This window comes from Ictidomys tridecemlineatus, chromosome 10 (assembly GCF_052094955.1).
Source record: "Ictidomys tridecemlineatus isolate mIctTri1 chromosome 10, mIctTri1.hap1, whole genome shotgun sequence".
In the NCBI taxonomy this organism is placed as follows: Eukaryota; Metazoa; Chordata; class Mammalia; order Rodentia; family Sciuridae; genus Ictidomys; species Ictidomys tridecemlineatus.
Genome location: NC_135486.1, coordinates 5,831,325 through 5,852,029, shown reverse-complemented (window position 1 = coordinate 5,852,029; position 20,705 = coordinate 5,831,325). Strand labels below are relative to the sequence as shown.

The 20,705-nt window shown below is 46.1% G+C and overlaps 1 protein-coding gene and 1 long non-coding RNA gene across 4 annotated transcripts; both read right to left on the bottom strand.

Annotated features, from left to right (window-relative positions):
* Nucleotides 1-305: 305 nt before the first annotated feature.
* Nucleotides 306-19,940, bottom strand: LOC101968879 (flavin-containing monooxygenase 1). Of its 3 annotated transcripts, none has more exons than XM_078022299.1 (9): nucleotides 19,782-19,940; nucleotides 13,582-13,719; nucleotides 9,846-10,034; nucleotides 8,721-8,883; nucleotides 5,604-5,746; nucleotides 3,822-4,021; nucleotides 1,991-2,346; nucleotides 1,431-1,503; nucleotides 306-1,064 (listed from the first exon to the last, which is right to left on the bottom strand). In XM_078022299.1, the coding sequence occupies exons 2-9, from the start codon at nucleotides 13,711-13,713 to the stop codon at nucleotides 722-724; spliced, it is 1,599 nt and encodes a 532-aa protein (XP_077878425.1). In that variant the 5' UTR covers nucleotides 13,714-13,719; nucleotides 19,782-19,940; the 3' UTR covers nucleotides 306-721. The 3 variants fall into 3 exon arrangements, with proteins under 3 accessions (XP_077878425.1, XP_077878426.1, XP_013211592.4); XM_078022300.1 differs by having other exon boundaries at nucleotides 19,735-19,922; XM_013356138.4 differs by lacking the exon at nucleotides 13,582-13,719 and having other exon boundaries at nucleotides 19,782-19,928.
* On the bottom strand, nucleotides 10,529-13,575 carry LOC144367109 (uncharacterized). Its single transcript, XR_013426350.1, has 2 exons — nucleotides 12,829-13,575; nucleotides 10,529-11,622 (listed from the first exon to the last, which is right to left on the bottom strand). It is a non-coding gene; the product is annotated as an uncharacterized LOC144367109 (long non-coding RNA).
* Nucleotides 19,941-20,705: the final 765 nt, after the last annotated feature.

Below are 20,705 nucleotides of genomic sequence, written 5' to 3'. Positions count from 1 at the left end.
ACCTGTCTCCCACCTTTTGGTCATCCTGAGGTGAGGTTTGTCATCCAAGCCCATTAATGAGGCCAAGGGAAGGCAAAGCCTTCTCTGACCAGCATCACATGCTCGTCAGCTGTAGCCCTGGGGTGGACAGGCTGGGTTAGCAAAGCACTGACTGGCTCTTTGCTTTTGCTCCTCTTTTTCTGTCCCTGCTAGCTCTCATTCCTAGGCTGCTTGGCTGAGTTCTTTTTCTAATGGATTCCAGTGGGATTTGGTTGCAAAGGCAGTGCCCTTTGCATAAAAAAGAACAAAAGACCACTCAAGACCAGTTTCTAGGGTTCTTTCTTTGTCTTTATTCAGCCACATAAACGCATCCTTTGGGTGCAAAGCAGTCTTTTGTGAGGTGGGCCTGGGCTCTTGGGTGAGGTCTTTGGGAACAGATTTTGCTGGACAGCTCTGGCTCTAGGTGTGCTGCCCAGGATAGCTCTCTTCCTAAAATGTTTCAGGACTTCCCAGAGCCTTCAGGCGCACAGAAGTCTTGGGCATCACCCTCTAGCTTTAGACATAACAGGTGGGAGAGGCTCGGGAGTATCAAAGCCTCCCCTGGAGCCAGTTGGGGAGGAGGGTGGTGGCCTTCAGCATGTAACTGTGGCTTCTAACTGTGAAGGCAGTGTCACTGTAAGGGAGGGGTCAAAAGCTGTAATCTACTCTATGCGTCGGAAGAGCCTTTTGGAAGATCTTTTCCTTATAGAAAAATCAGGAAAATAGCAACAAGGAAAGCCAGCAAACTAATGAGTTTAAACAGACTTTCAAAGGAAGACGGGGATTCTCGTGCAGTTCGAGTTTTGGTGGCCTTGAGGGTTCGGTCCCACTGTGTCAGGATGGTGTTTCTGGCTCCTTGCCATTTTCCTGGGCCTGTCAGGCGGAACTGGTATGGTGAGCAGGGACCAAAGAAGATGGCCAAGGCCAGGCGTGGGTCGGTCAGGAGCAGAGAGAAGAGGTTGGGCTTTGCATTGATATAGGTCAGGAGCTCGTCCACGTATTCAATGTAATCCGAATGTAAAGGCTTGCAGAAGTGCAAACCGAACCTTTGTAAAAGGAAGATGGTGGTGGGGGGAGACAAAAAGACAACAGGATAATAATCTTAGAACACAGCTGCCGCCTCCTTCTGCCTCTTTAGACTCAGCTATCACTGCATTTGCCTGGTGGGAAGAGCCAGGACACTGTGGGTGGAGTCTTCGCAGTGCTGGTTCTGAGCCAGCAGCTTATTCTGCAAGGGCCTGCTGGCTTGCACCCCGGGGCTGAGGCTCCTCTTTCCTTGGCCAGCTCTTCTACTGACCCCACCCCGCGAGTCTCCGATACTCCAGAAGCTCCCCTCTTTTCCCCAGTGTAACTGCACCTCTCTGCTCTAGTTTCCCTGTGATTCAGAAAACGGGCCTATGTGGTGCACTCACCCACTGGGCTTCTTCTGTTTCCTTTTCTCCACTTCCTCTATCCTGACGCTAGGTGGCGGCAATGTATGCAGACCTGTGGATAGACAGGACCGTGCAGTTTGACTTTGGTGCCCACTTGTGGACAGGGGAGCTTTACTCCCTCGTCCTTCATGTCCAGTGCCCTGCAACTCATCAGGTCTGGAGAAAACGTCCTCTGCCTGAGCTGATGCTGTGCTCCTGGCAATTCTGTCACCCTCAGAAAGCACAGGCACCCCTTCATCTCACTACTTAATGCAGCAGAACATCACAGTTGGTACAGACTTGTCACTCTGTTGGCCAAACTTTTACATTTTAATTGAACCTGTCAATGCAGTCAAAATAACAGGAAGATGGAGTTTATATTTTTGATACCTAGTGTATCATTTGTGCTGGTAAATGGTCCAAGTCACCCTGACAGGTAATCCAGGGAACTATAGAATGGATCCTGCTTTTAAAGATGCTGTCATTTTAAATGTCAGCTGGTAATGGTTTCAAAACCTCCAGTGTCCAAAGTCACCTGCCCTGCTGCTTCCCACACTCACCTTTCAGGACTTGGACCACCCATCGAGCTTGTACCTCTCCTGTGGGTATCATGGAGCCGAAGGGCTTGATGAGGCCAATCACAGCCAGGGTTGGCTTTTGCAGGTGCGCAGGGAAGATAAACTTGTACAGAGATGCCTGTTCACCTTCAACTTTCACAACAGATTCATCGAGGAAGGGGAAAGCAAAGGTGTACCCAGTGGCAAAGACGATGATGTCAACGGGCTCCTCCTTTGGGGTGTTGCTGAAGAGCACGGAGTTTTCCTTCACCTCTTTTATGCTGGGCTTGATCTGCACCTTGCCAGTGATGATGCAGCCCGGGAGGTCGTCGTTGATCACGGGCTCTCTTAACTGCACCCTGCACCAAAGCACAGGCAGGGGAGAGTGCTGACCAAACAGCTTAGCCTCCCTCCTCCTCCCCTAACTCTCCAGTTGGGGCCTCTCCCGGGCTGGACAAGAGGTGCCAGTCTTGGGGGAAGCTCCCTCGGTGGGAGGGGATTCAGGGATGTCCAAGGCTGACAACTGATTAGAGTTTGGGAGCCTGTGAGGAGCCAGTGCGTTCCCAGCCCCTTTACCCTCACTGTCTTCAGTGTTCAGCAATCACCTGTCATCTAGAGATCTCCCAGTGCTGCAGGGCTGGGAGGGGAGCCTCTGTATCCTGGGAACACTGCTGGAAGCTCTAGCCAGTCCCTTCTCTTCCAGAAAGCAGTTGTGTAAGGAAAACCCATGTGTTCAAAGGAACCAGGCGAGAGCCATCTTCTATGGCTGTATCTCTGAGATCGTAAGATGAGCAGTTTGTGAGTTGCTCTTGCATAAGCTGTTTTGGCTTATGGTGAATGCACAGGACGAGATGGTGTGGTGAAATGGAGGCAAATGATGGTAATAAGGGTGGTTCCTTGTCCAACTGCTTCTAACAAAGCTTGGGCAAACCATTTAGGACCTATAGGCTTTCTTCTATTCACCAACACGTGGGACACTTACACTTGCCATCCTTAAGTCATTGGGTAGAATGAAGAACATATGGCAAAGGACAACCTGCATTGAAGCGAGGAGATACCATAGCTCTATGTATGTACTATGGACAGAGTTTGTGGTGGAAGGAGTCCCAGCCCCTGAGATGCCTGGAGGCAGGGAGTGGAGATAAGAAATGGGTGGTGGTGGTGGTGGGGACAATAGAGAGAAGGGCATGTTGAAAGCCCAGGCCCTGGCTGCAGGCCCCCAGTGGTGACTGGGACCACCCATTCATGTTGGTCCAGACTGAGGTCTGGAGGGAGACCAGACAGGATCTCCAGCTGCAGTGTCAGCTGGTAGTGGCTTTTCACCCTGTAAAACTACTGAAGGCAGAAGAAAGACTTTTGGTTCTTGCTGGGGGATAAGTTGTAGGTTGTAAATGAAGAGACAGACCAACATCACGGTCATCTCTGCCATGAGAGAGGCAAGGAAGGGCAGCCAAAGGATTCCATTTTTCCAGCATAATGAAGCAAAGCAAGTATGTTGTTTTGTGAACAAAGTCCGTTTGCTGCTGTGGAGGCCCATGTAGCTTGCTGAGGCCCCAGCGCCCACTCGCTGCTCAATCAGTGCAAGTGACTGTATTTTGCTAAGCCTCCATTTCTCACAGTAATGAGGAGATGATGATAACTCCTACCTCAAAGAGCTGTTCACAGTCCACCATTCACCCACCGATCACTTAGGAGCTACTATTATCAAGGGGAATCAAATGCAGTTTTGGTTTGTTGTCGTGTTGCTGTGACCTTGCCTGGCTTGCATATGCCACTCAGAGCCCATCTCCCTGATAGCCCTGGACAGATAGATTATATCTGTCTTATATCTTACCTGTCGTCTGGTGCTAAGCCATAATTCACATGATCGAACCAGCTGTTCATCTTTCTTGCCAGCAACCAACTCACAATTGGAGTTGGGAGAGCATTTCTGAACATGTTGTGAAATCGTGTTGTGAACACCATGTCCATCGGGTTCCCTGAGTCCGAGATTCTGCTCATCACCCATGCCCCTCCAGTGGTGCTGAGGAACACCTGGAAGCAATCAGAGATTCGAGATGGGTCATGACCTGAAAGGCACCATGTGTCTGTCACCCTCAAAATGCAAACCTAAGGAGATAGTCTTGGCTCTTCTAACCACTCTTTCATTATAAGTTATAACTATAAGTTATTATAAGTTATTCTAATGGGATAATTTTGGAAAATGTAGTGTATTAAAGCATTATTGTCTGCCAGGCTTGAGATACCTGGGGACCTCGGCGTGTCACATGGGAAGATACTGGGCAGGGATCGCAGGTACCTGCACTAATCCCACTTGTTTGCAATGAGAACAGGCTGTGGAAGCCATCAGGGCTGTCTGCAAAGGTAATTTCTCCACACACTACTGGTTTAACTGGCAGTAAAATTCAGTAATACAATCAGTCTTTTTTTTTTTTTTATCAGATTGGCTGGCTGAGTTTACCACCCAGTTCACTAAGCTCGTTGTTATATTGGTACCTATAGGACAAGTAATTTCCTGTGTAATTGTTCAAAACACACACACACACAATTGGTTAACTCATCCTTTACTTTGTTAGTACAAGACAACTGATTCAACAGTGCTCGTCTCCCACCTGACGGGGCACGAGGGCCACAGCCACAGCGCCAGTGCTTTTGTCTGACTTTATGACACAGAGTGTGGCGTCTGGCACTGCACATGGCCGGCGAGAGCTGTAGGCCAGGGCTGCTCTGACGGCTTGTGCACGACCCTGCCTCTGACATGACGCCGAATTTATTGACTTGGCAGAGTCTCCCAATCAGCAGAGGGGACCTTTCAGTGGATGTGAATTGTGACCCAAGCTAAGGGGGGTTTCTTTGCTGATGATAAGATGTATGCCAAAGCATGTTTTCTGATTAAAGAAACTTCCAGATGGTCAGTGACACAGAAATAACCCTACGTCACACCCACACCAGGTGGGCCTGGGGGATGGTCCTTTTCCTTTCTTCAGATAATTCACCCTAAGCGCCTTCAAATCAATCAATCCATCTGTCAGCCAGCGAATCGGTCATCAAGCCCTTGGCCTCCTCTCATGCATGCAGGGGGACCAGTGGCCCCACTGCAGTGGCTTGTTTTGGTGATGAGGTGGCCACGCAGTGGAAGGCGTTTAGTGCAGTGCTTGGCAGAGTTTCCCAATCAGCAGTTACAATTTCTGCAGTCACCATCTCCTAACTGTGACATTTCCACTGCAGTGGGCCCACTGGGGGAGGGGCATGGGCCCCCATGGGGGAGTGGCAACGAGTAAGGAAAGATGGGGCAGGTGGGAGACCTTAGCCAGAAACAGTTGCCGGGATCTTCTGACTTCGGGACTGGATGGAGAAGAGGTGTGTCCCAGAGCTCTTGCTGGTTGACTGGGAAATGACACGTGTAACAGGTCAGAGAAGCTGGTTTTGGAGGAGAGAAGACAACTGGATTTCACAGTAAAATTCATGAACACTCAATACAAACTATGAACACTGAATAAAAGTCTATTGTGTGTTAGGCTTTTGTGCTCCCTGAACATCTGTCACGGTGTCAAACGCAGCCTGAGACACGCCTCCTATGACAAAGCTCTTCACTAAGACACATCAAGAGCGGTACCTTCTTTGCCAGGTGGCTGGCCTCCACAGCAATGTCTGTGCCGGAATTTCCCATTCCAACCACAAGGACTCTCTTATCCTTAAACATGTCTGGATATTTATACTGTCGGCTATGAAAGTACTGGCCTTTAAAAGTATGTATACCTAGAGATAAAACAAGGTCAAATAGAAGATTTATAGGGTCAGTGAATAAAGTACTAATAATATTTTTCGGTTGATAGCACCCTTTTGACAGATAATTCAGGTTATTTTTACTAATGCATTCAAGTTTGAGGAAATCTGAAATACAAATTCAATACTTTGTAAAATATCGTCAGGGAATGACTCCATGTTATTAGACGGGCCGTGAGCTGTACCTACAAGATGGTCAACTCCTGAGCTGCAGCATTAGGGCAGGAGTCCTTACGTTTAAGGGCTGTTGGAAGTCAGCGGATGATGTTCTGTTCACTAATACCCAACTCTTCCACGCTGCATAGCTTTTCACCTCCAAAGGACAGGAGTAGAGAATCTAAAGGGAACTGTGAACCAGTGCCTCTACTGGGGGACATGGGCTGTGTGCCTGCCGCTGTGTGCCTGCCACTGTGCTAGACGAAATGGGGAAATAAGACAAAATCACCAAGATCCATGTGAGCTTGGGAAGTTCACTAGTGGTTCACCTCGGTGACTGACAGTAACTGGGCCTGAGTTTGCTGAGTCATCCAGAGAAAACTGGGTTGTGGCCGACACCAGGATTTTGGGGCTAGCTCTATCTCAGGCAGTCAGTGCCAGACTAAACTTATTGAGACATCCAAGGCAAAGGGAGACTCTTTGAAAATTCTCTCAAGGCCATGTTTCACAATCAGAAGTAATTTGAACTGAACAAAGAACCAGTTGATAAGATACTGAGATTCTCCTGGGGGATAAAGGTATCTGCTTGTGAGTAGTGGCCTTGTCAAGACCAGGTGACCCTGAATCCTTAGGATTCTAGCTTGAATCCTGGTTAAAACCTGACCACAGTCCAAAGCTTACAGAATATAGCCTGGATGCAAACAAGTTCAAATATTAACTCAGTACAAAAACCCAACATGAACCCCTGAGAAGGGAGAGCTGAAGTCTTTGGGTTACCTTAGATTCTCCCCGGAGTAGGCTATTCATATGGCTGAGTTGCTTTCTTACCTCAACGTGGATAGAGGGGGAACTTATATTGGGTGAATGTGGCTGTGTTAGTGAATACCAGACTATATATAGCTGAGTGAATAAAAATAAGTCATTTGGGGGAAATTCTGCATTTATTTTAATTTTGATACCTATTATTTCCACTAAGACTTTTTGGAATACCTCCTTTGGAGTTTCCTCCAGAACTGGTGACACATTTTTTGTTAGGGTTCACAACCACCCCAGGGTGTATGTGCAGACCAGGGCGCCTGCTGTTAGGAAGGAAGGGGGCGGTAGAGATTGGGGGGCTGCATTTCAATCCAGATCACAGACTCCTGGTGCTCAAAGGCTCTGTGACAGCCCTTAGCTGGGGATTTCAGATTGGTAGTGGCTGGTTAAGTCTCACAGAGCCTCCACATGGGATTGGGTGGGGTGATCCACGGTCCTCCGTTTATGGAGGAAAGAAGCCGTGGGAGGTAAGAGACGGTAAGCTCTAGTTAGTTATGTCGCTTAGAATTCATGCCTTCTGGGTCCCAAGCTCATCCTGTTCAAACTGAGCACATTCGGCCTCTGTGCGGGCAGGGCGTGCTTTATCCTACTCTGACAGGACTCCTGAGGAGGCTTCTAGGGCAGATCTAAGACCATGGGAGGCACACGACTTCACTGAACATGTGTATTGGTATCCCTCCAGGTCATACATAGACTAATTCCTCCACTGTCTTCATACCTTCAATGCAGACCACATGTGGTCGGGTCCTCGTCTATAATGCTAGCACCTTGTGTAATTCACCAAAGGTGATGAATCAGTCCAGTTTCCCCTGTGCTGTGGAATTCTGGATTCTCTGGATAACCTTAAGCCAGGCACTCTTTCCTGAGAGATCAGAGGAGTGGCTGGTTGGGGCTTTGCTCTGCAGGTGAGAACTCGCAGGTGTTCGTCTTGTGGATGGAGAGCATCCATAATTGGGTGTGTTAGAGCAAAGCCTGTTGGACACTCAGACCCTGCAACCTGAAGCACCATTTCCTGCCTGGGAAGAAGACTGAACTTGTTCTTTTAATCCAGTGATTCTGTTCTATGGCAGTTTTCAGAATATGCATTATCCTCATTGGACCTGACTTGAGAAGTCTCTGGGGAAGATTCAGAACCATTGGAAGAATATTATTGTTTAAGACGAGTCTTGGGATTACTCCAGACCATATTGAGATGACTTCGACTGAGTTTTAACATTTTTTAAAGAAATATTATTTTAGTTGTCGATGGACTTTTATTTTAATCATTTATTTATATGCAGTGCTGAGAATCGAACCCAGTGCCTCACACATGTGACACAAGCACTCCACCACCGAGCCAGAACCCCAGCCCAGGAGTTTTAACATCTTAAATGCTTACTGCAGGTGAAATAAACCAAACTATTGTGTTTTCTATTCCCTTCAGTTGAAGTCCAATTGAAATTTGGCACAGATTGACATGAATTATGATTGCAAAAGCTAAATAAAGAAAGTAAGACCCAAAGGTGTCTGGACTTGTCTCCCCAGGTTCCTTTCTCTGTTGACTATTTATTGATCCACTTCCATAAACCCCTAATCTAGCCAATTGCTGTGGCTCATATAAAACAAACAAAAAATGGAATTGCTCTTTCCTCTGTTCACAGGTTGACCTCTGTGGCCTCTAAGCTCAGCTCTGGCACTGTGCAGATGCTGCTGAGGTGAGCAGCTTGTTCAAGTGGCCCATGTTGCCGGGTGTCACTTAAGGAGGAACAGGGAACCTGAGGGACAGAAAGCTGCTCACTAAGTTACCCGTCATTCTCTTCCATACTCATTGGTTGTTTGAAGACATGGGCTAGTTAGAAGAAGTGCCAATCACGAAAACTGTTCCCTCACAGGTGTTTACTGGAGGAGCCATAGGGGTGCATTCCCAGACCAATCAAGGATCAGCATGGGTCCCAGGAAACCATTTAAGGCCATATGCAGAACGCGCGCTGTGTACCTGGAAAGGAGTCCAGTGGCAAATGCGGGGTGGTGAGATAACCAGAGCAGACCATGACCGCATCAAAGGTGGCCGAGCTTTGCTTCCCTTCATGCATTGTGACCACTTCCCACTGGCCAGAGACGTCAAAATCTGGGCGTTTTGTCACACTGCAGACTGTGGTCTGAAAAAAGAATCAGAGACGTGATTAGCAGTTGTCAAGGGGCCCTTAGTGACTTGCTGGCTAATGTGCCAGTGGACATTTCAAAAGTTCTAGAACAAAGACCAAACATAATTAATAAGCACCTCATTCAAATCAAATCAGGCTCTCAGACTAACCATGATTTCTTGGCTGGAAATACTCTAAGCTTGGGGTTGTGGAGGGGTAGCCAGAGATTTTAAGGGACTTGCTCCAATTCTCACAGCAAGTGATAGAACAAAGGTTATATGGAAGGTATCAGATGTCTCTTGGTTTTTGTTTCTGTGGTGCAATGTTCTGTGTCACAGAGCCCTAACAACAGTTCCTTTAATAGAATTATGGATGTATCCTTGAAGACATAGTTTGGTCCCAAGTATCTTAGATTATGGAAAGTTCTATAGAATATGTTGCTGAAATTTTTCCTGACCTAGAGAGCTTTTGAAAATTGCTAAGCTTATGGCCTGAACATTTGGGAGTAGTATAAATTCAAATAGCTTATTTTTTGTTCTCATTGAGTACATACATGTATGTGAGTATTAGAACTCAGGAAGTTTATTTATTTACTTGCAGTACCAGGGACTGAACGCAGAGTCTTGTGCATGCTAGGCAACTGACTTTGCCTTCGGCCCCAGGAAATATATTTATAGTAAACCTAATATAAGTCAGATTTAAAAGCAAAAACAAAAAATGCACTAACAAAGATACTTTGTTTTTTATTCTATTCAATTTTCAAGGAAGATGGGCTTCCCAGGTCTTCCTAGGTTCATATTATTCAATATGCCTATTGAGTTTCTACGTTTGTATCGTCAACTCTGTCTTTTAGAAAAGGTGTCTTTGAGCTTGCCAGTTCAGCTCTTCTTTACAGAATCCAGAGCTGTTCTATAGAGAAGTAATAGGAAATAGGCAGGAGAACACTTTCTGACCACTAACTGAAGTTTGTGTCTTACCTTGAATTGAATGCATTCCAGAAGGTTGAACTGGTTTGCATACATTTTGAGATATTGCAGGAAATGAGAATTTGGCACATAGTTTGGATAATCTTCTGGGAAGGGAAAATCCGAGTAACAAGACATCTCCTTGCTGCTGTTGGAAACCACAGACTTGTAGAGGCTGGCTCTACCCTCTTCAACATGTTCCTGTAGAAACAGTGCTCATGGGTGAGCAGGCATGTGTGCGTGCACACAGACACACACATTCACAATGGATGTAAACCTTTTAGAAATCTCAACAGTGACCAAGCTTAAGGTGATCCAGATGACGCATGATGCCTGCCACCTTTCTAGTAGGATTTGCTGTTCTGCATCTAGGAGATGACATTCGTCCCCAGTATAAATCATGTGATCAGAATCATTCTTTCATTCATCACATGCTAACAAATAAATCCAGGATCAACTTACCTGTTCAAATTCATGCAGTGTCACTGCAAAGACAGGAGAATGGAGAAAGAGATGAGAGCCGAGAAGCAGTTTCTGGACAAGGAACAGTTGTTCGCTACTTTGGTTTCATAGTGTATTCTGAAATGATTACACCGATTATGGAAGTTTGTATCCAAAGTTAAGGGATGTGGATTTTTATGGAAAGGTCACAGAATCCACTGAAAGTTTTAAACATGGAAGTGATTCATATTAAATTTTGGAAAAGTTATTCTGGATCTACAAAAGATGGATTAGAGAGGGCTGGACAAAAAGGAAGAGGGTCAGTTAAGAGCCTAAAACACAAATATGTGATTGCTAGTGAGGACCTGAATAGAGGTGGTGGCTGTTGCCACCCAGAAAGCTGGCATCTGTGACCCGTGGTAGGTAGAAGGCATAGGATGCCGGGGCAGTTGGATTTAGGGGCTCCAGTAGAACAGCCAAAGGTTTCCAGATTGAACAACTGTGTGGATGGCACATTCTGACCAGTTTTCTACCCTCCGTTTTGACTGGAGTAACAAGTAAACATCAGCCTCTCATAAGACTGCCCCAAGAAGTTTTCATAATATCTTTACGTTGCATCTGACTTTGGATGTGGAGGATTGCGCTCCTGATTTCAGGTTATAAAAAGTCCCTGTATTTCAATGTCATTCGCTATCTTGGATTGGTATAGTTTCTTTTTCCAGGGAAGTCAAAATTATTTTATTTACATAATAAGGGAACATGAACCTCACATACGTAGAGGGCTTACTGTTGCCTTTATAAGGTAGAAAACCTAGACCTGCATGAAATGTGCAGCAATCATAGAGACTAAAAAGCAATGATGAATACCTCTGTGGTTTAAACCAACATGACTGATCTCATCAGTTGATTTGACTTTTTTTTTTTTTATAACCTGCCTATCTGTGACTCCATATCCGACAGCTTCATTGATCTAGAACAAAGCTAGAAATCTGGAGGCTGAAAGGCCTCTGGGAAGGTGGCTCTAAATCTTGCTCTGTTATCTCACTGGAATACCTACAGCAGCACTAATCAAGGGTCGTGTGTTGGAGGTACCAATATGAGCTGGTGGTCACCAGTCTGTGACAAGATACTTGCAGAAATTGAGGGTAAGCATCCAGAACCTTCTACAGCAATAATGGGACACCATTCAGCACCCAAGTTCATGCAGAACTCTTTGTGGCACAGGACGTAGCTGGGCCTCGTTTCCTGGTCTCCTTTGAGTTGCGTGGAGTCCAGCCTGTGCTCTAGCTGCAGACCTAGAACTGCAGCAGAATGTGTGGTGTTCAAGCCTCGTTGGAAACTGTCATACCTAAGTGCATAAAATATGGAATCTTTTCATTTCACTGAAAAAAACCCCTTATCTTTAAATATAAACTTACAGAATGAATTATTTGAACTGACTACTGAGAAAGGAAGAAGATAGATTTTTAAAAACAGCACTGTTTGCTTCACATTGCATAGCAGTTTTATTTTCTTTAAAAAGAATTCCTTGCACTTGCTGAGATGGTGTTAAAACCTCTTCCTCATTCTAGTCAGCACACCCCTGAGCCTTGTTTTCTTACTCTGAGCACTGTTAGGCAACACTTAGTGTAGATTTACATTGTTCCACTGAAAGATTATCTCCATCCATCCAATTCAGATTAGGTACCTTGATAAGCAAGAAGCAAGATCCTCATATCAAAAAAAACCCTTAAATATCAATACACACTGTGTATTCAAAGTGTGTCTGCAGGTATTTAATATGGAAAACTGCTATTTCATACCGAGTGTTTTGTTTGGCTGAAAGGTACAAGTGTAATAGTGGCTGTCTGTGTTAATTACCTATGTGCACAGAGAACAACGTGTCATTTTTTGTCATTATTTTCTATGTTTAGTGATATTTATGAAAATTAATCTTATGACTTTTGACTCAATACAAATTTTGAATTAATTGTTTCTCATACATTTTTGTTGGTGTACTTTTCATTTTTTTCTAAAAATTCTTTTTAATTTCATTTGACAAATAATAGCCTGTAGTTAATTGGAAATGAAGAAAACCCAGTTGTTCTCTCCAGTTTGAGAAGCACAGCTGTCCATCCCAGTGCCTCTGAATGTTGCTAAGAGCTGCCGGGAAAAATCTTACTAATGTGTGGATTCTGACTCAGTAGGACTGGGTGAGCCTGAGAGTCTGCATTTTAACAGTTTCCAAAACATAGTCCCATCTTTGAGTTACATCCTGCTGGCCCATGGACCATGCCTTAGCAAAAGGCTTTACAACAGCTTTGCGCAGTAGGAATGCAGAGGGGGCCACATATGTGGCTTTAAATTCTCCAGTGGCCACAGTTTTTCAAAAAGTAAAAAGAAACAAGTGGATTAATTTTTAAAGTCTATTTTACTTGACTCAATATATTCAAAATATTATGATTTTAAGATGTAAGAATGTTTCACATTCTTCTCAGACTGCCTTCAAGATACGATGTGTGTTTTCCACATAAGCAGTCAAATGCTCAATTTTCACTAGAAAAAGTGGACTCACCCATGTTGATCCAAGTATACTCAGAAGTTCTACAATAACTGAACTGAGTCCAAAATTGAAATCAGTTGAGATAAAAAATTCAGTTCCTTCGTCATACCAGACACATTTCAAGTGCTCCATGGCTCTGTGTGGCCAGTGGCCACCGCATTCTGGAGCTCAGTTTGAGAACATCCTTCAACGTGAAGGTGGTTTGCTTTAATCTAAATGGTAACTGGGAACAGGAATAAGAAGAGTAGCCCTGAAGATCTATAAGATGAACACACACCCAGGGGGGGAGCTGCAGAGGGGGAGAAAACATGCATCATAAACATGATGCAATCGACCAGCGCAGGCCAACGTCCCCTCACACTTCTCTGGCCCCAAGCCACAGAGTGAATACTTTATTGTTCATGCTGCCAGTTTTTGGTTAACAATAATACAAGGCTAACACACTCACACACACTCGCACCCACATCCACATACACACTCACACTCTAACACGGAAAGTGTAAGGAGGCTGAGTTACATGATGTGCTTTGTGAAGATTTACTTAAGAGTCTTTCAAAATGGAAAGCATTTGTCATGGCTTGTTTCAGCATCAGAGAGTAAAGGGGACTTGCTGGAGCTGGATAAGCAGGAACCTTGTGTTTTATGAGACCCCATCCCGCAGACATTGGCCTATCCCGGGGCCACCAGCCCTTGTGAAGGAAACACGGTCTCCTGTTACAGCGCTCAAGCCACCTCCGACAGACAGAAGCTCAGAACCCCACTCACGGTGAACCTCCACAGCCCCCCGAGGTCCTCGCTCCTCTCGAAGCAGGTGGGCTGCAGCCCCTCCTCCAGGCAGCACTTGACCGAGGCCAGGCCACTGACGCCGGCTCCCACGACCGCCACTCGCTTGGCCATGATCTCCTGAGTGGGAAAAGGCAGCGGAGCTAAGACTGGATCCACAGAAGCCCCACCCCACCCTTGGCAGCCCCGACAACCAGGAAAAGAATCTGAGGATGAGGAGGTCTCTCAGTCTGAGTCCTCTGTGGCCGCCTCTGGCGTGTGGGAGCGGGACCTGTGGGTCGCTGGCTGACTGTGCGGGGTTCTTTCCTCCCCTCTGCTGGAGCTGTGCCTGAGGTGTGTCCCTTGGCAGAGGGTGTGGCAGAAGGTGACAGCAGAAGCTTGCATTCTGGACAAGCTGCCCCAGCCTCCCCTCTCCAGGACGAGAGTGGAGCAGGCAGCAGGTCAGGGTTCCCTTCTTCCCACTATGGGAAGGTTCCCTGTGCATGACACTGAGGGGCCACACAGCAGCCGGCTGGGTGGGGTTGGGGCCACATGGGTGCTGCACCACACTGCCCAGTGCTGGCACTTGCCAGGGCCCCAGCTGTGCCGCTGACTTGGGCTTCTTTCCCTAGTCACCAGTGCATGGTCACCAGTGCAAGACAGAGTGTGGCTGCCCGTGAGGACGTGTGGTGGAAAGGCAGGCACGGAAGGCCACCCCTCCTACGAGGTTGGACAATAGTTCACCTCTGGACGCGCGTATTGCAGTCACCATCAGCACAGGTTAGAGAATCTTCTGTCCCTGGGCCACAAGTTAATGGCACAGACTTGTAAGAATGCAGAGAGGCAATATGGCATGTTGATCAAGCAACTGGCTCTTTCAGTTACTGCTGTGTGACCTTGGGTAGACTACTTACTCTTTCTGGTCATCATACAAATGGAGAAAATAGAACCAAGCTAGTTCACCCATGTGAAAGGTTTTAGAACAGTTCCTGGCCCATCCTCAGTACTCGATAAATGCAAGGTATTATAACAATAAAGACATTTCCAAAATGGGTTCCCACTTTTGGCTTTCACACCGAGTCTGTGTCCTTTAATTTCTGTTCAGTAGTACACATGTGTAGCACAAAGGCAAATGATGTTGGATATTTCCTAATTTGTGTTTGAGACCATTTTTCTCCTCAAGTTTGGGAATTTTAAAAGCACAAGAGAAGCTCCCCAAGACATAGTTTTCCTGGACATTTGCTATTTTCGTTTTTCACAGACAGACTCTCCTCGAGGCTGCATAAGCATCTTCCCGCGTTTTTAGGATTGGGGACTCAAGAGAAGCAGGTCCGCTTTAGAGACGTCACTTGTCCTATTCCTGCCTGTGCCTCCCATGTCTGAGGGCAGCATTGGAATGTCATATAACAGGTGCTTAGTAAAGCTGGGGGTCTTCAGGCGGAGGCTGAGAAGACGGCCTTGAGGATTCCAACAGGCACAAGAGGCTGGACAGAAGGTGCCAGGGAGGGACCAGCCAAGAGAAAGTGCCAGGTGTGTTCAGGAAATTCAAAAGCCTTTTGGTTTAGAGGAAGAATGAGAAGGAGGAGGGTGGCTGAATGTCTGGGCCAGAAGTTCAAATTCAGCTTGAAAAGCAACAGGTAGAGAGCAACTTGGGATGAAAAGGCCCTTCTGGTGACTGGATGTGGTCTCCCTGGAAGAGCTGGCCCTCTCCTGTTAGGGGAAGCCACGCTTTAGACCCTGATGCCCTGTAGGATCCAGACCTCTATAACCCCTGCCTGGCGTAGGGGGCGGAGGGTGACCCGACACCAGGAGAGGCAGCTGGAGGGGACATTGCAGGAGGCACGTGGGCTCCAGGTCCTTTCTCATGAAAAAGCTTGGTGACGGGAAAACTGCTCACCCTCTTGAGCCCCAGTGCCCTCATTTGCAAGATAGGATACGATGCTGGCCATTTTCGTGGGACATAACAGGCACCCATTAAGAACGCTCCCTTTCATGACTCTGGGTGCAAGAAGGAATTGCGTGTGAAAGGCCTTGGAGGCCATGCCGAAGCACGGTGCGCCCCGCAGTGTGGTCAGAGCCCTTGGCAGGACTGCAGGAAGCAGAGCAGGTCACTTGGAGGGAAGCTGAGGAGCCACTTCAAGCCCAAGCCTGGGAAGGAGGGTGAGGCCCTTTCCTTCCTGCAGCTTCTCTGAAACCAGGAGGAGGGCCCCAGGGGAGGCACAGCTTCCCCAGAGAGAGGCTGGCAGTGTCCAGAACGCCACTGCATCCAGGGGTGGCCTGGACAGGAGCAATGAGCTCTGTGTGGCCAAGACCCGTGTCCTGCGTGTCCTTGCCTAGGATGCTGCAGGCTCAGGTGCACACCTGCTCACTAGGAGCTGCTGGGAGGCCCAGTCGGATGCAATCATCTAATCCAGTTGTTAATCTGGGCCCAGAGAGACCCAGCGGGACCTGGTTCTGCTATGAGCTAACTGTGGAGGCCTTGGGCAAGGAACTGAACTGCCCTCGGCTCACTTTGCAAAAGCATTCAAGAAGTGACTCGTAATCCAAGGGCCTGATGTGATGGTGGAGCATCTGCCTTTACACCCAGAGGAGCAGCATTATGCCAGGTGGGACTGCAGAGGCTGTGTGAGCTCAAAATAAGCACTTTCAAATATTTCATGCTCTGAAGTTGGATTTATTCAAGCGGTCTAGATGGCAGATTATTGGAGGTGGTATGAATAAGTGACTATTAGTTCATGTAGAGTTGGAATCAAATGCCCTACAGGGTCCTCTACTTAGATTCTGTGATTCATTCTCTGATGAATTCAGGCATAGAGCACTCAGGGAGTGGCTTCCATGTGGCCGAGCCTAAGACTTGGTATTAGGGTGCAGAAGACGAGTTAGGTATGATGCCTTCTCTCGTGTGGCAGTTAGTCTGGTGGGAAAGTCAGACCAGAAAATAATCAGTGACATCTATCCTGATTAGGTGCCACAACAGAGGTGTGTCTGGGTACACAGTGCTGTCAGCACAGAGGGGTGCTAATGCTGACTTGGGGGGTGGGGTGGGAAAACCACAGACAGGAGTACTGTTGCTCCAGGTTCCGAAGGAATGGGTGGGACTTCAGTGGGCAGAGAGGGGAGGATGTGCTGCAGTCCCCCGTGGTGTTAGGGCTGGAGGTGGTCCCTGGAGGGAGCTTGCCTCCCCTGGGCTCTGGGAGGGACTCCAGGGCCAGCCCCAGAAGAGGCCACTGCGTTACATTGTGATGACTTCCATCCAACCGGTTGTTCTTCTGTCTACATAAAGCTCTGTCCCCCAAAATAGGGCATTTTCTTTGACTTGTCCCTTATTTTTTTATAGCACCTAGCACCTGGTGGCTTGCTCGGGCTGTAAGAGTTGCCACATAAATATTTGGCAATGGATTGATCTCTTGTTCGGAAAATGAACTCATGCTTCACCTTACACAATTCTCAATTAAAAACATTAATTGAGCAAATATTTGCAGGTAGCTAATATCCTGCATCAAAGATTCCTGCCTCAAAGTGAACTTTTATCAAACATGCAACATGTAGAAATTCTCTGAACAGTAAATCTCCTTACGACTTTTTCTGGGTCATTGGGGCCGTGGTTATGAATCAGAGACCTGGGTTTGAAATTCAGTGCTGATTGATTATCATGACATGAATTAAGTGATTTAATGATTATGTGTCTCAGTTTCCTTCTCTTTAGTCTGAAGCTAGAAGTATAACTGGTCTTAGACATTGTAAAAAAAATTTCTTTTTGTATAGGGGATTAAATTCAAGGGCACTCAACCACTGAGCCACATCCTCAGCCCTATTTTGTATTTTATTTAGAGACAGGGTCTCACTGACTTTCTTAGTGCCTCTCTTTTGCTGAGGCTGGCTTTGAACTCACCGTCCTCCTGCCTCAGTCTCCTAAGCTGCTGGGATTATAGGTGTGCACCACTGCACCCGGCTCAGTGTAAAAATTAATTGACTGATGAATACTTGGAGGCAGTTACCTCCCCATAAATGTTACTTCCTTACCTTCATGAGATTTTTCTTTGATATTTTGTGGACATCTGCCTTAACAACATGGGTTTATGTACAAAGTTACAGGATATTTGGAATCAGAGTCATTGGAAAAAACTAAAAATATATGTGAAAAAAGATGTCTTGTAGGAAATGAAAGAAATGAGTAGGGAAACCTAGGAATGGCGACAGGAGGAAGGCAGAGGGAGAAACAGAGGAGGGCGAGGATAGGCCTCCGCACCCAGAGCTCTTCTCTTCCTTCTTCTGACTTTTCTTACTGGACACTCCACAAGGTTAAAAGCTACTGTTTTGTTTTTTTTCCTAGGCACCAGGACTCCCATGAGCTCGCCTCACATTTGGAAAAGCAAACCTCAGAATGTACGGGACATGGGGACGTCACCACTCAGGTAGAATCAACACTTCTGGCACTCCTCCAAGGCTGGTGGCACACGGAACCCGAGGGATTCAATAAATGCTTTAAAAAATGAAAAGTTTTTCTCCTTAACTTTAACTAAAAATAATTTCCAGTTAGGGTTGCTATACTTTTAGATAAAGTGATTGACAAAAACAATAAGAAATTTATTAGGGTGATGAGGACACTATTACCTTGCTGATTATTGGCGTGGTTTTTCACAGGCGAAGGCAAGCATCAACCTTCCACTGTTATTGCTCTTATATGGATATTCAGTAAAATTTGGCCACTTCTTTTTGGAAGTGTTAAAAGACATCTAATTATCTTAATGAAGATAACCTCATCAAAGCTGACTACAGGGGCTGGGGATGTGGCTCAAGCGGTAGCGCGCTCGCCTGGCATGTGTGTGGCCCGGGTTCGATCCTCAGCACCACATACAAACGAAGATGCTGTGTCCGCCGAGAACTAAAAAATAAATATTAAAAAATTCTCTCTCTCTCACTCTCTCTCTCTCTCTCTAAAAAAAGCTGACTACATAGGAAAGAAATAATAAAAGTTAAGAAAATATAACTAAACTGGTAAGGTAGGTGTCACTGAGTGAAAGTGAATTTATATAAATTAAAAAAAAACACGTAAAATAACTTTAGCCACACAGAATTGTTAAATGAGCTGGGAAGTTATGCTTGGTTGCACAAATTACAAAATTTTAACTACAAGGTTAAAAGCTACTGTGTTTTTTTTCCCCTGTGTCTTCTACTTCAGAGAAGTACAATGCAAATATGTAGTTTATTGAAGCCAGGTGGAGAATCCACTTTGATTTATTGTGATAATATGGGGCAGGGGGTTAGCACACAAGGCTGGGCTGTCGTTGCCAAACTGCAGAAGTGCCTTGAGTGATTTTGCATTTTCAAGAAGAGCCCAGGCAATTCTGCCAAGAACTGATTAGATCAAGGCATTTTGCAGTTTTAGCAAGTGCTGGTGCTGTGCTCCACTCAGTGATATCCTGTTCTTGCAAAGTGGGTATTCAGCAGTTGCTGCGATAAAAAGCCATTGCAGGAAAATCGTGGTGGAACCAGAGATGAAGGGGTGACATCCTTTTATTCCAAGGTTTGAGGACTTGCACAGACAGTGCTCAGCAGGTCCATAGATCCCGGTATGAAATAATCGTGATCAAGAGTGAAATATGAGGGCTGGGGCTGAAGCTCAGTGGTGGAGGCTTGCCTAGTGTGGGTGAGGCACCGGATTGGATCCTCAGCACCACGTAACCAATGAATAAAAAATAAAGGTTAAATTCTTAAAAAAAAAAGTGAAATCTGAATATTATTATACAAAATAAACAAGCAAACAAATGACATCATGCCAGCCCAAGTGAGTCACATTTCAGGGGTAGCCTGCTCCTGGCCTCTTGCGCCAAGTGCCAGCCTTTGGTAGACAGCCTAACGGTTGTCGCAGACCCTGCTGGCGGCTGTTGGTGAAGCACAGGAAAAGGACCCACTCCCCTTGGCCTTACAGCTCCAAGTTCCCCCTTCATTTCAACTCCCGGGTGATTGACCCACCCTGGACTCACGCTCCGGCGCGCACACGAGGCTCAGTAGTCTCCCACTTCACAGCCCTTCACAGAACCCCAGCACACACCATCGCTCCCTGGGGAGCCCGTGGGGTCGGAGCAGAGGAAGCCAGTGCTGTGTGACTCCTCTGCCCCAAGCACAGCAGAACAGGGAAACTTCCAGCCCTACCTTCCTCCTCCAAAGGAAGCCGACCGAGATGGCATCTGGTTACTTACTTTGTGTATCACAATTCCTAGGGCCACTCAGGACTCTGGAGCTAGCGGAAATCAAACAGCCCCAACCAGTGTTGCCGGAGGACTCAGAAATAGGACCGTTAGGCAAAAGTTTGAAGCTACCGCTGGCTGTTGCTTACATTTTAACTTGTTGGTTTTTGCATCAGTGAAATGCCAAGAAAAACACTGTCTTGTCAGGGAACATGCACTTTAGACTCATTCTCCTGCCTGCAATCTGTAAATAAGTTTGGGAGTTACAGCGCCATCCCCATTGCTTATCAACTTTATAAAGGGACAAGAATAAAACAGAACAACTGTGCTAATAGCTGCAAAAACAGAACTTCACTTTTAAGAGTTTTGGACCATTTCACATTTAGACAAAATTATTATTAAAAAATCATATGTATCACAGTTTTTTCTTTAAAAATATTTTTATTTGTTCTTTTTGGACAGACAGGATGGTAAGAGTATATTCTGACATACTATACCTACATGGAGTATAACTTCCCATTCTTGTGGTTGTATATAATATGGAGTTTCACTGGTCAGGTATTCATATGTGAACATAGGAAAGTTATGTCCGATTCATTCTTCTTTTTCCTATTTCCATCCCCCTCCTTTCCCTTCTGGAATAGAAGTTCAGTGGTCCTCACTCGCATTTTTAAGTTTAATTTTAAAAACTCAAAAAAGTGTCGATGATTGCCCAAACCCTTGGGAAATTCTAGGCAGATGGCGTCGGAAGAGTGTGGCTTTAGAAATCACAAGTCCTGGAGTGATTTGTGATTTGTGTTCACCAGCTATTGCCAGAGTAATCTTGGGAAAATTTCTCAGGTCCATTTTCCTAATTTAAAGTAGATGTAATGTTTGGTCAATTAGTTCAGTTGATTAGAATGTGGTGCTAATAAGATAGGCATCATAATACCTGAC

Coding starts and splice junctions, on each gene's coding strand:
- LOC101968879 (XM_078022299.1), bottom strand. CDS start 13,713: ATGGCCAAGCGAGTGGCGGTCGTGGGAGCCGGCGTCAGTGGCCTGGCC. Junction 4,022..5,603: donor CCAGCCACCTGGCAAAGAAG/GTACCGCTCTTG, acceptor GATTGCTTCCAG/GTGTTCCTCAGCACCACTGG. Junction 2,347..3,821: donor GGCTTAGCACCAGACGACAG/GTAAGATATAAG, acceptor GCTTTGGTGCAG/GGTGCAGTTAAGAGAGCCCG.